The following is a 13,796-nucleotide window of genomic DNA, read 5'->3' as shown; positions in this document are numbered from 1 at the left end:
TAGTCACTACTAGTGGGCGAGAGAGAGATGACAATGGATATGGGGAGGGAGGGTGTGTTGGGAGGGCTTGTAAAATACAAATTCAAAGCCATAAAAAAGAAACTATTGAGGGGCGTTTTTCAGTAAACTAAAAAATGCTACTTAATTCGACGGGCAACGCTTCTTAGAAGGCAACATTTCTGCCCATACGTATGTTTGAGTTTCCAGAATGGTTGTAGTAGAAGGGAAAAGGAGCCATCAACAAATTAAGAGGGTAAATGCTAGATAGCTTCTTTATTCACATAATCATATAAATAATTGCTGATGGATTCATCTTCAAAGTTTTGTCTTGTTTCATCCAGTTGGGTATGGAGACCTATGTAGACATTTTCTGGCACCATTGCTATCCAAAGACCTGATTTATCTGCCTTGTTGTATATATATCAGATAATCTCATCTTGTTCCACCTGATAATCTCTTAAATGGGGGCATTGCCTTCTTCTAGGTTTGTGACATTTCTGTTCCTAACTGCTCTTTTTTTCCTCTTCCTGGTCTCTTCCATGCCAAAAATATTTAGTTTCCGAGCTGGACAGCACTGTCCCGCTTCTTCTGCAGAAACTGAACAACTTGGAGAAACGAAAAAGCCAAAATGGTAGCATTTCAGACAAAATCCAGCAGATCCGACAGCTGATTGCCCAAGCCAGGAATGCTGCTAGTAAGGTAGGAACATCACATGCCAGGGATGACATTAGCTGCTGTGAAATGGGATAATGAATATAAAGCACCATGGAGGAGAAGGAGGCCATACAGGGTGGTAGTGGGACATCAACTGACAGAGGACTCCAAAAGCACAGAGAACTTGGCTTGCAGAAGAAAGGCCCCAAACCTAAGCAATGATACTTCGATTTTGGAATCTGGTGCAACTCTCAAGCTACACTCTTAGGAGCCAAATGTTTCATTGTTTCATTCAAGAGGTAATAGAAGTGTAATTCTGGCATTTAAGAGCTGAATCTCCTGAATTTAGAGGACTTATCTGCTTTAAGTAAACACAGGACCTGCACATCCTGTTTGTCAGATCTGCTGGGTGTGTTGGATAAAAGTATTGAGGGTTTAAGTTGTGAGGTTCAGCCCCACTTCACAGGATCCTAGCCATGTCCCCATCTCACACTGCATGTTGCTTGCTATGCTATGGGGTGCTCTTTGACAGAGCATTAGCTGGCCTTAAGGTCTGTGTTTGGTTGGTTGTTCACATGTTCACCTGTATTCTGCCTGTCACGAGAACAGGATAACCCTTGTAAGTGCCCCAGCCTGCCTGCTTTCTTGGAAGCAAAGTTTGCTTAGTGCTCAAGAATGAATATAATTTTTTTGTAGCTGCTTGTTGTAATGTGTCACAGTGGGAGGGGCTGTAATCTGTGGCACTGTGCCACCCGCTACTGAGAGGAAGGAGGAAGTCTTTGGCTGCTGTATGCTGAACAGTCTTGATATCGTGTTGGAAGCTCAACAGTAGTGTTTTTTCCCCCATCAAGACCAGTCCTTAGAGTCCACCGACATAAGAGGAAACACATCTTTATTTTTGAACACTGTATGTTGCCCCATGTGTTACTTGAGCACACCACTTTAGGTGGAAGGGAGTAGAGGTATAAAGCACTGATCATTGCCCTTTAAAAGCTTGGACATAGTAAAGAGGCCTGGGGATTCATGGTGGGGCATATGGTGAAGGAGGAGATGTTGACAAGTAGATGACAGTGCTCTCTGGTAGTTACTTTGAAGGTGCATGTGGTAGGTACAGATGGAAGGTCAAAGAGTATAACTTTCCTGTGTTCGGGCACCCTTACGTGTAACAACCTAAATCTGTAATTTGGAGATGGTGAGCTAGTGACGACTTTCATGCAGACGGAGGAAGCAGTGGTACGCAGTAAAAGAGTACTCTTGGTGTTCGTGTTAATACGAGTAGGTAGTGGTGGTGTGAAGCAAGGCCACTGTGAAGGTAGCACAGTTGAGGACTTGTTCAAGTGACTGGATGGCTTATAGGCCGGAAACAAGGAGGACACTATTACAGGACTAGTTTATTAGTGGTACTTTTAGCTGAGTAGTAGTCCAGATAACAATGGGTTTGATAGCATGCCAATGTGACGTGGAAAAAAGTTATTTGAAGTTTTTAGGTGCATTTGTCAAAGTACTTGTTAAGTGTTTGTTGTGAGAAGTGGGGAAGTAGGTTTGAGACCCTGCGCCAGCTCAACATCACATGATTCTAGGGAAATCTATGCCTAAGAAACAAAATCTGATCTGGTGTAAAGTGCTTTAATGCCCTTGGACCAAGGGGACACTTTATATAAAACTGCAAACAATAAAGAAAAATGTGGTGTGGTCAGGGGCTTGAAGATATTGGTTTACATTGTTTGTTCACTTTTTTTGCCCGGTCTTCTTTAGGTGAAGATCCCAATGAAATTCAATGGCAATTCTGGTGTGTTGATGCGTACCCCCAGCAATCTCGAAGATCTTGCCCCCTACACGTCCCTGAAGTTTTACATCCAGAACCCAGAATTTAAAGGAAAGAAGAGGCGTCAGACCGAGGACAGCCCTACACGCTTCGTCCTTTACCTTGGACCTCGAGACGTAAGAATGTGAACTAATTATTTTGTTTGTCACTATGCAAGCAGTCCCCCATTTCAACTTGGAAGCCATTGAATAAATTCCACAACCATCTCCTACCAGATTAGGTGTCCCTGTGTCTTCGGTGCCAGGACTGCCAATGTCTCAGTGTCTCTGTCTCAGTACCTTAACCCCTTCCGCGCTCATGACGAGCTCGTCATGAGTTGTGCCGCTCGCACGCTCATGACGAGCTCAGCTCGTCATGTAACGCGGCTTTTTAAAAAACGCAGCGCGCAGCGGGAAAACCGCTAGCGCGCATGCGGTTGATACCCGTACTTAGTGAAATAAATGCACTGTCTCAAAGTACAGCCTATGTCTCATGGTGCCATTAACCGCATGCGTGTGGGCGGAATTCCGCCCGCACGCGGAGTTTTGCGAAAGCGCATGTTACGTGACGAGCTGGGCTCGTCATCAGCGTAGCAGGAGGCTACCTCATGACGAGCCCAGCTCGTCATCAGCGTGGAAGGGGTTAATGTCCATATAGCTCAGTGCCATGAGTGCTTCTGTGTTATGACTGCCCATGTATCATGGGTTCTGAAGTGCTTATATGTCACTGTGGCATAATTGCCATGTCTCATGGTGCAATGAATATCCATGTTTCATGTTGCCATGAACTCACACAGCTCAAGGAACTAAAAGAACCCATGTCTCATGACACAGTAAGGCGTGGGCACGTCTTGCACAGTGTGGCACAGGTTTTGCAGCGTGAATCTTTCTGGATTCACTATGCTGTGCATTATTCCGTGGTCTGGTGGTTGGGTCCAGATTCGTAGTCTTTACTTTCTTTATTTATTTTTCGTAGCCCAGGTGGGCTTCGACGTCTCACCTTTTGGTGTACTTCCTGTGACGTCGGCACGCTTCCTGCGGAAGCTTCCACCCTTGGGCGCCATCTTCAGATTCTTTTTTCCGCGGTCGGGTTTGGACCGTTCCCGAAAGGGCTCCAGACATGTCTCATGGTGCAATGAATATCCATGTCATGTTGCCATGAACTCACACAGCTCAAGGAACTAAAAGAACCCATGCCTCATGACACAGTAAGGCGTGGGCACGTCTTGCACAATGTGGCACAGGTTCTTCTGGCACTGTGAGACATAGGCCTGGGTTGTGCAAGGAGACCTGTGCTTGCATGCTTCACTATGCCATGAGAGTTCATGCCCATGGTGTCCAGAGGAGCCCATGTTTCTCAGTAGCATGAAGGGCCTAGCTCTCATGGTGGCTCAAGGGCCCATCTCTCGCTGTACCAGAGACGCTGCCAGTCTCCCACTGTCTCTCACAGTTCTATCATATAATCACAATCTTTTTGACACTAAGCAAAAATAACCACAACCTGTTTCATCTCACCTACCTCATTATCACACAGGAAACCTTGGAATTGGACCTGGAAGCCAGATAAGTGCCATGAACCCATTGCCCCATGAATGAACACCTCACAAAATAAATGTTTACATGGTCTCTACCAGCATTCAGCATGTAAAAACATTTAATTAGTAATTCAAACTTAAGATCTAACCACAATCAATGACCCCCTTGATTTGGATAATATTTAAGAAAAGTCGAATGTTCAGTATTGGCGTGTTATGTTATGACTCATTCACAGTGTTAGAATTTAGATTTCAGTGCTTCCGAAAATGCATTAGCTTTGGTTTTGTCGCTTCTATAGTGAGTTGAAAGTCTACGAAGCTTATGTGCAGTTCATGTGATCCTTTGACTACAATTCCAAATCTGCTATGGTGATTTGCCCTTCTATGTTTTGAGTTCTGCACCTCCACTGCCTCTTTGAGATCTTATCCTGAATTTATTGCACTTGTAAAGTTATGTTGCTTTTCGTAATTTGCTCTAGCATCCATTATTACTCGTGAGTGGATTCTGAGCTTTCGGGAAAGAGATGCACCATGTTCTCTCGCCCTTTAACTGGGCTGTAATTTCACGGCTTGTGTATGAAACCGCTTCACATATTGGAGTTTGCTGTCTGCACTCTGAACGTCAGGCTTTTTCGTGAGGTTGGCTCCAAGAATCTCTCTGTAGCTTCTGCATTGGTGATCAGTCAATCTGCCATTCTCCTGCAATCTTAGTACATTTTCTTTTGTGAAATCTCTTTCAGGCATCTGGAGACTACATCGGTGTTGTGATGAGACAGGGAAAGATGGAGTGGGTCTACAGGCTTGGAGATGAAGACCCCACCCTGCTGACCATTGACGAGGAGATCAGTGAGCAGTTTGCCACGATCAGCATTGAAAGGTAATTTCAAGGCAACCTAATGGATGGACATGGTTTACACATATCACCTTAGTATTTGAGTCTACAGTTTGATGCCAGTGCAGACTGTTTATAGACCCCAGCATAGGGTCCTTTTGGACAGATTTTGAGAACACTAGAAGCCATGGCTTCTGGCGATTGCCTCCTCTGGATACACCCTCTTCGCTCCTAGTGAATATCTTCCAGAAAGTTGCAAGCGAGGAAAGTTCTAGGAGGTAGATTTGTGAATGGCACCTGTTAAGACGCCAGCTCAGTTAGCCCTCTCTGTGCCACAAATGTGGTTATTTCCACCGCATGATTTTCTGTTCAAAGCCGGAGAAATTGAAACACTGGATTTTGCACACAAAAAAACGGATAAACACCTAGTTCGAGGCATGTGGGCTGCTAAATTCATATCTTAGCATTAGATCGCCGCCTAGTGTTGGGTCCGGATGATCGCACATTGTTGTCCTGGAAGAGTCTTCGAAGTATCCTGAGATAGGTGGCTCCTCCCCTGGACTACAGTGCGCATGGGCATCGGCTCCATCCTCAGATTGTTTTTTTCCGCCATTGGGTTCGGATGCGGTCTCGACTTCTCTCTGTCGGAACCGAGTAAAACTTACTTTTTAAGACCAAAAGGTCTTATATTTTATAGCGTCGGTATTGTTTGCGCACGGTCTCGAGTTCTTCCAACTCTTGGAGTCGGATTCAGCGGAGTTTTTCACTCTTCGGACGTCGAGGCCTTCTCATCGCGACACGACCGCTAGTTTCAAGCATGGAGCGGAGTCCGTTTAAGTACTGTCCGCTCTGTGGGTCTAAGTACCCACATATAGACCTGCACCCGGTCTGTAACAAATGCCTTTCACCGGACCATGACGACGGCAAGTGCAAGGCTTGCGCTCAGTTCCGGTCAAAGAAAACTCTTAAGCTCCGGCGCGCGGTGCGCCTGGAGGCCAGACAAGCGGCCCCGGATCCAGAAAACATCTTCGGCGACCAAGAAGAAGATGAACAGGGTCATCATCTCCAGATATCCCCACCCGAAACGGAGGTCGAGGCGGATCCGGCGGACGACGACGGAGTCGCGGGTCAAGGCCTTGAATACGTCGACGAGGTAGGGGACGTCGAAGAAATTTATGGGGCCGCGGAAGATAGCTCAGGGGACGAGCTATGCCCCGAAGGTTTCGAAGATCACGATCGGGTCACGGGATCGCCAGTCGGCCTTACCCAAGACCCCGTGCCGCAAGCCACGGCCCCGCCATCAGGCCCGGCCACGGACATACTTGCTGAGCAGGCCACATCAAAACCGAAACCTACAGTGTCGACTACACCTAAAATGGCCGACCCTAAAACGAAACCGAAACTTATGGACTCGAGCGTCCCTAAAATGGCGGCCGGCACACAGAAAACTACTGCACCCGCCGCCGCATCGGCTCCGTCGACCTCCGGTCCGCAGAAGTCGAAGAAGCCGGTCGATTCCAAAGGGTCAAAATCGGCGCAAGAGGAGGGATCCTCTACAAAAGGTGGTCGGCACGGATCGACCGCGGCGACGCCGTCTAAGCACGCCAAGGCCAGCGGCACGGCTCCGGTTACGCCTGGGACTCCGTTGGTCGGTCGCGTAGTGGACGCGGAACCGACGAAGTCGCACGGATCGACAGCTGGCACATCTGCGCATCGATCCAAGGACTCTGGGTCGGCGACACCTGCATCGGCGTCCAAACCTAAGAAAGGCCACCATGACGTCGGATCCGAGGGGAAGGTCAAGACACCCTCGTCAGCGACAAAAGACACTGTGAGTGAAGCGTCCCCCATCGCCGCTTCGCTACAGAGAATCAGGGACAAGGCCGCTGCTATGTCGGCTCCGTTGCCGTCGCCTCAGACGCCGAAGGACGCTCCGGCAAAGCCTAAGAGTAAGCTTCTCTTCCTTCTGCCGCCGAAAGAGGCTCCGAAGGCTTTTTCCACGAAATCGACGCCAAAGAAGTCGGATTCTTCTACGGCAGGTGCACCTTCAGGTCGAGAACTCGAATCAGAGGACGATTCGGAGCACTTCATCGACGCCAACACAGGCAAATTAACCCTATACAAAAGGAGGATCACTTCGGAGCCTCTGGACTCCTATGTCATCCCACTAAAGAAGAAAAGGGTGCCTCAGGACGCTTCTAACCTGATTGAGCCTATCCAGCCTCCTCCTAGAAGAAGCCCTACTCCCTCACCTGACCAATCTGAAGGGGAGGGATATGATGAAGAGGACCAATACACCTTCCCCATCAATGAACCAGATGCACATCCATATGCATATGATGACATTGGTGACCAAGGCACCCAGAGTGTGGGGCAAGATCCACAACCATTCAGTGCACGTGCATCCCCAACAGAGGATTCTGCAGGTTTTCATGCACTAATTGAGAGGGCAGCTGCTAATCATGATGTGGACATGCATGCTGACCCGGTTGAAGAAGACTTTCTCTTTGACACGTTTTCAGTCTCTGAGAGGACTGTAAAGACACTGCCTATGCTCAAGGGAGTCCTCAAACATGCTGCGGACATCTTTAAGGAACCCACTAGGGCGAGAGTGGTCAATCCACGTATTGAAAAAAAGTACAGACCAGCACCTGCAGACCCTGCATACATTCGGGGACAGTTGCCGCTAGACTCCCTGGTGGTCGCCAATGCCCGCAAACGGGCCAACTCCCAAACAACGGGTGAAGCTCCTCCCCCGGATAAGGAGTCCAAAGTGCTAGGGGCAGGGGGCAAAAGAGTAGCTGCACAAGCTGCCAACTTTTGGCGTATTTCTAATACACAAGCACTCTTAGCACGTTACGATAGGGCGCATTATGACACCCTAGAACAGATTGTACAACACCTGCCTCCAAAGTTTCAAGAGGGCACAAAACTGCTTATAGAGGAAGGAAAATTGATCTCCAACGCAGCCATCAAGTGTGCACTTGACGCCGCAGACACAGCAGCTAGGGCGATCAACACTAGCGTCATGCTGAGACGACAGGCTTGGCTCCGCATATCTGGGTTTAAACCTGATATTCAGACAACCATCCTTAATCAGCCAGTCAATCCTGATCGACTGTTTGGTCCAGATGTTGACACCACCCTCGAAAAGATAAAAAAGGACACAGAAACTGCTAAGTCCATGGGGGCCCTACAGTCACAACAGTTTCGTGGCAACAATTTTCGTCGCTCAGGTGCACGTGGAGTCACCAGAGGACAAATGGGTCAACAATCTCAATTCTCAAAAGGTGGAGCACAATCCTCGTTCACAAAACAGAACAAGGGTGGTTACAGAAATAACAGCAACAGAGGTCGCGGCAGAGGAAACAACAGCTCCCGCTCCTCTACCCCAAGCAAACAGTGACTCTCTGTCACTGCCCCCCGACCACTTAACACCTGTCGGGGGGAGACTGCAGCAGTTCCTGCCCGTCTGGAGAAACATCACCACAGACAGGTGGGTGCGTCAACTAGTCCAGTATGGTTATTGCCTAGAGTTGAAATCCACTCCACCCAACATCCCGCCAAGGCAAAGGCCTATGTCCGCAGAGCACTTGCACTTATTGCAGCAGGAGGTAGTGGTGATGCTGCAAAAAGGCGCAATCGAGCTCGTGCCAGTGGAGGAGGAAGGCACAGGGGTGTATTCCCTGTACTTCCTTATCCCAAAGAAGGACGGATCTCTCAGACCCATTCTGGATCTACGTCCCCTAAACCTGTATATACTGTCAGAACATTTCCATATGCTCACACTGCAACAGATTCTTCCCTTATTAAACCAGGGGGACTTCTGAGCAACCTTAGACCTCAAGGATGCTTATTTCCACATACCACTACACCCGTCCCACAGAAAATACCTCAGGTTCACTATCCAAGGCAAACATTATCAGTTCAAAGTCCTACCCTTCGGAGTCACCACAGCCCCAAGGGTGTTTACAAAGTGTCTGGCGACAGTAGCGGCGCACCTCAGGAGGCAGGGCATCCATGTCTACCCCTACCTGGACGACTGGCTCGTTCAAGCCAAGTCAGAACAACAGTGTGCCGCGGACATGTCGACTACCATTCACCTCCTTCACGATCTAGGTTTCTCGTTGAACTACCCAAAGTCGCACCTTCAACCGGCGCATGTCCGGCAGTTCCTAGGTGCGACGATCAACACCCTGACGGCCATGGCTCAGCCAAACCAAGTCAGGATAGACAGCATGCAGTCTCTGATCCAAAAGTTCAGATCACAACACTCACTTCCAGCGAGAGTGTTCATGCAGTTGATAGGCATGATGGCCTCCTGCATCTTCATAGTCCCTCACGCACGGCTACATATGCGCCCGCTCCAGGAGTGCTTAGCAAATCAGTGGACACAGGCTCAGGGACAATTAACAGACCTAGTGTTGGTTACCAGTCGGGCATACGACTCTCTGCATTGGTGGACTCCACACAACCTTTGCAAGGGCCGACTGTTCCAGGAGCCAGTGCCACAGATTACCCTGACAACGGACGCATCTCTCCAGGGATGGGGAGCTCATCTGCTCAATTACACTGTGCAGGGACTATGGACGACGCAGCAACAGAAGATGCACATCAACTATCTGGAACTGATGGCAATCTTCATGGCACTCAAGTCCTTCATTGTACATCTGTGCAACAAGGTAGTGTTGGTCCGGACGGACAACATGACCGCGATGTACTACATTCAAAAGCAGGGGGGCACCCACTCGCCACAGCTGTCTCATCTGGCTCAGGGCATGTGGCGGTGGGCCATTCAGAGGAACATCTTCCTCATGACAGAACACCTCCCGGGCAAGGACAATCTAATGGCGGATCTGCTCAGCAGACACAGCCATCAAATGCACGAGTGGGAGTTACACCCATCTGTACTCCACCCGTACTTCCAGCAGTGGGGTCATCCGGAGATAGACCTGTTTGCAACAAAAGAAAACGCAAAATGCCAACACTTTGCCGCCAGGTTCCCTCACCCACAGTCGCAGGGGAATGCGATATGGATGAACTGGTCAGGCAAATTTGCGTACGCTTTTCCGCCAGCCCCTCTGATACCGCTGGTGGCAAGAAAGCTAAGGCAGCACGCGATGACTCTCATCCTAGTTGCTCCAACGTGGGCGCGCCAAGCATGGTACACCACGTTCCTCGAACAATCAGTGGTGCCGCATCAAAGACTGCGCCTCACGCCCAGACTTTTGACGCAGAACCATGGAGAAATTCAGCATCCAGATCCGCAACAGCTCAACCTGGCGATCTGGCTCCTGAAGTCCTAGAGTTCGGATACCTTAACTTACCTCCAGAATGCATGAACATCATCAAGGAGGCAAGGAAGCCTACTACCAGAGCATGCTATGCTGCAAAATGGAAGCGTTTTGTCATTTACTGTACGGCTAATGACATCACCCCGCTAGATGCATCTATCCCTAACATCATTTGTTATCTGCTACATCTGTACAAGTGCAATCTAGCGTACACTTCCATTCGGATACATCTATCCGCCATCGCAGCATATCTTCAGAATAGGCAGCACCTCTCTGTCTTCAGAGTGCCGGCCATCAAAGCTTTCCTTGAAGGTCTGAAACGAGTCATTCCCCCAAGAACACCGCCAGCTCCGGTGTGGAACCTCAATGTGGTCCTCACCAGACTGATGGGACCACCATTTGAACCACTGCACTCGTGTGAACTCCAGTTCCTAACGTGGAAAGTGGCTTTCCTAATTGCTATTACGTCACTAAGGCGTGTTAGTGAGCTGCAAGCGCTCACAATCCAAGAGCCATTCATTCAGATTCATCCAAATAGGGTAGTACTACGTACTAACCCCAAATTCCTTCCGAAGGTGGTGTCACAGTTTCATCTCAACCAAACTATTGACTTACCGGCATTCTTCCAAAACCCACAAACGGTGGCGGAAAGAATGCTCCATACGTTAGACGTACGGAGGGCGTTGATGTACTACATTGACAGAACACAACACTTTAGGAAAACAAAACAACTTTTTGTTGCCTTCTCACCACAACACAAAGGCAACCCTATTTCCAAAGCAGGAATAGCCAGGTGGATTGTTAAGTGCATCCAAATATGTTATCAAAAGGCCAAGCGCACTTTAACGATACCCCCAAGGGCGCACTCCACACGCAAATTGGGGGCATCCATGGCTTTCCTAGGAAACATTCCTTTAGAGGATATTTGCAGAGCAGCCACGTGGATTACACCACATACCTTTACAAAACACTACTGTGTTGATGTACATTCCAAGCAGCAAGCTGCTGTAGGACAGGCTGTTCTCAAGACACTTTTTCAAGTTTCTGCAGCTGGCACGGGCAACCGCCGCTGATGGAGGGACTGCTATGTATTCTATGCTAAGATATGAATTTAGCAGCCCACATGCCTCGAACTGAATATGCTACTTACCAGTATGCATCTGTTCTTGGCATGTAGGGCTGCTAACATTCATATCGCCCACCCTCCTCCCCGGTGCCTGTCGCAGCTGCAGATATACTATTGTATTCAATCATTAGCATGGACATCCTTTACACTTTTCACTCCATCTTCTGCCACAATGGCGAAAAACAATCTGAGGATGGAGCCGATGCCCATGCGCACTGTAGTCCAGGGGAGGAGCCACCTATCTCAGGATACTTCGAAGACTCTTCCAGGACAACAATGTGCGATCATCCGGACCCAACACTAGGCGGCGATCTAATGCTAAGATATGAATGTTAGCATCCCTACATGCCAAGAACAGATGCATACTGGTAAGTAGCATATTCATTACTGGACAATGTTCACAAATGTAAACTTATAAACATATTTAAGATTGATATTACTCAGTGATAACTAAAGGCTGCAGACCGTACTATCTATAAATTATTATTACAAGGGTCTCAAAAATAAGCAAAGGACAAAGAATGCAACTATGCCTATGGCGTACAGACCGATAGAATGGTCCTTTGACTCAGTTGTAGGATTTGTAAGTGATTAGAATGTTCCTTAGGGAAAAAAGTCAGTTATCTATGAACAAACTATTGGGATAAAGAATGGCAGTCTTCTTTTGTGTGTCAGATTGTGGCATGAACACTCCACTTTACTCATCCCAACCCCCATTCTACGGCCATAAACTAAAAAACAGAAAAAAAATCTACACCCTTCCCTCTTTTATCCCTCCACTATTCCTTTTCAATCCAAATAACAGACTAACATGCCCACCACTCAAATTAATTGCGTATTTCCCTATATTAATTCCCACTAATCCTGTTTGGGTTCCGGAGTAGCATGCTACTCACCGAAAAGCGCCCAACACCTCATCAGCGGTAGTAAGTGCTATATAGATGCAAACCTTTTCCCTCTTCTATCCCTCTCAATCCAAATAACAGACTAAAATGCCCACCACTCAAATTACTTCATGTCTCTCTATACTAATTCACCACTAATCCTTTATGGATTCCGGAGCACCATTAATCCTTTATGGGTTCCGGAGTAGCGTGCTACTCATGAAAAAAGCACTTTGACGCCTCGTCAGGGATAATAAGCGCTATATAAATGCAATTACAATACAATAAATGTGCTGTATTGCATAAAGCTGTAGATTCCTACTGCAGATTCCTTGATGCAGTATGCTTCATACCCTCACTGCAGATTAATCTTCCCAGGCCAATTCTTGCTTAAAAATTAGATTTACATAAAATGTGGTGGCAAGAAGCACATGGCAGTAAGAGTTGAAAATGCCAATGACGTGGACATTAAGCTCTTTCTATTATACCAGAATAATACTTGCATTTGGCAATGTCCACACTTGTGTAGGATGAGCATTAATCACCATTCTTGGCTTAATTCTACTCCAGTTCGCTTCCCATTCCTCCTTTCACTATTTGCCATTTCTCATCTTACTTGCATTGTATTTTCATTCCTCTTATCGTCTCTGACTTGTAATGTCCACCGTGCTCTACGCAGGATACTCCAGTATGGTCACATGTCTGTGATTGTGGAAAAGAAGCAGAATCTTCACGAGACAAAGGCAGACGGTACATCCAAAGGCAAGCAGGGGCTGCTCAACTTGAATCCCAGCCAGGTGGTCTTCTACGTGGGTGGCTATCCTGCTACCTTTGTGGTAAGAATGCTTTCTGCTTTGAGCCTTCTTCTAGGGAATACATTGAGGGCTGGTGTTTGGCCAATATCTTGAGCCTGCTTGACATACCTGAAGAAGGTAAGTAGTGCATGTGTTTGTAATGACAGTAAAAGCAAGTGCTGGGGAGACTGGTCAAAGGCTAGGTGTGAGTGCTTGATTGGTTCAGATGTTCCGTCCATCACCACCCCCTTTTGTACCACTGTGTTCGCCATAAGTTGGCAGGGTATGCTCAGACGTGAGTCCCTTTCTCACTTTGCCACTGGATTCAAGCAAGCTGGGCTGAAGACAGCTGAAATGCCAGAAACCGTTCCTAGGAAGCTTGTTTCCGGTCCAGGGAAGGCATGGCTTGGCAGTTCGGGCTGGACTGTTCCCCTGAGGCACAGGTTCAGACTGATTTGCATATGGCCATGTCTGAACTGGGGTGGCAGAGTGGGCTAAAGACCGGTGATGGATTAAACCCAGATCTGTTGACCGGGTGTGAGTGCTTGATTGGTTCAGATGCTCCGTCCATCACCACCCCCTTTTGTACCACAAAGGCACTTTATGCCACAGAATGTCTGGATGATAAGCTTGAGTTACATGGCACATTTTGCATGCATTTCCCTTTGTTGGGTGTTGTTTGTTAAAAGAACCCTTCCTTTACCTCTCCATCAGTGGTATCCAGCACTGATTCACAAGTACAGGAACTGTGCAAGGCATTTAGGATAGCCACATGATGCAGATACATCTAAATACATGGAATCTAAATGGGAATCGTTTTCTTAGTCATCGGTTATCTTGAAATTCTGCCTTGGTTCAGGCCAACGTTGGACAC

At 47.8% G+C, this 13,796-nt stretch overlaps 1 protein-coding gene across 2 annotated transcripts in view; it reads left to right on the top strand.

The window, feature by feature from the left end:
• LAMA5 (laminin subunit alpha 5) overlaps window positions 1-13,796 on the top strand; it is a 346,280-nt gene that overhangs the window by 289,689 nt on the left and 42,795 nt on the right. For both annotated transcript variants that reach the window (XM_078651602.1, XM_078651601.1), the window contains exons 60-63: window positions 557-699; window positions 2,410-2,595; window positions 4,733-4,869; window positions 12,808-12,964. In XM_078651602.1, the coding sequence (XP_078507728.1) occupies window positions 557-699; window positions 2,410-2,595; window positions 4,733-4,869; window positions 12,808-12,964 (623 nt within the window). The remainder of the gene's footprint in view (window positions 1-556; window positions 700-2,409; window positions 2,596-4,732; window positions 4,870-12,807; window positions 12,965-13,796) is intronic.

The sequence above is a fragment of the Lissotriton helveticus genome, chromosome 7, assembly GCF_964261635.1.
Source record: "Lissotriton helveticus chromosome 7, aLisHel1.1, whole genome shotgun sequence".
Classification (NCBI taxonomy): Eukaryota; Metazoa; Chordata; class Amphibia; order Caudata; family Salamandridae; genus Lissotriton; species Lissotriton helveticus.
Note: the sequence above shows the minus strand (reverse complement) of the source record. Positions and strands in the feature narration are given on the sequence as shown.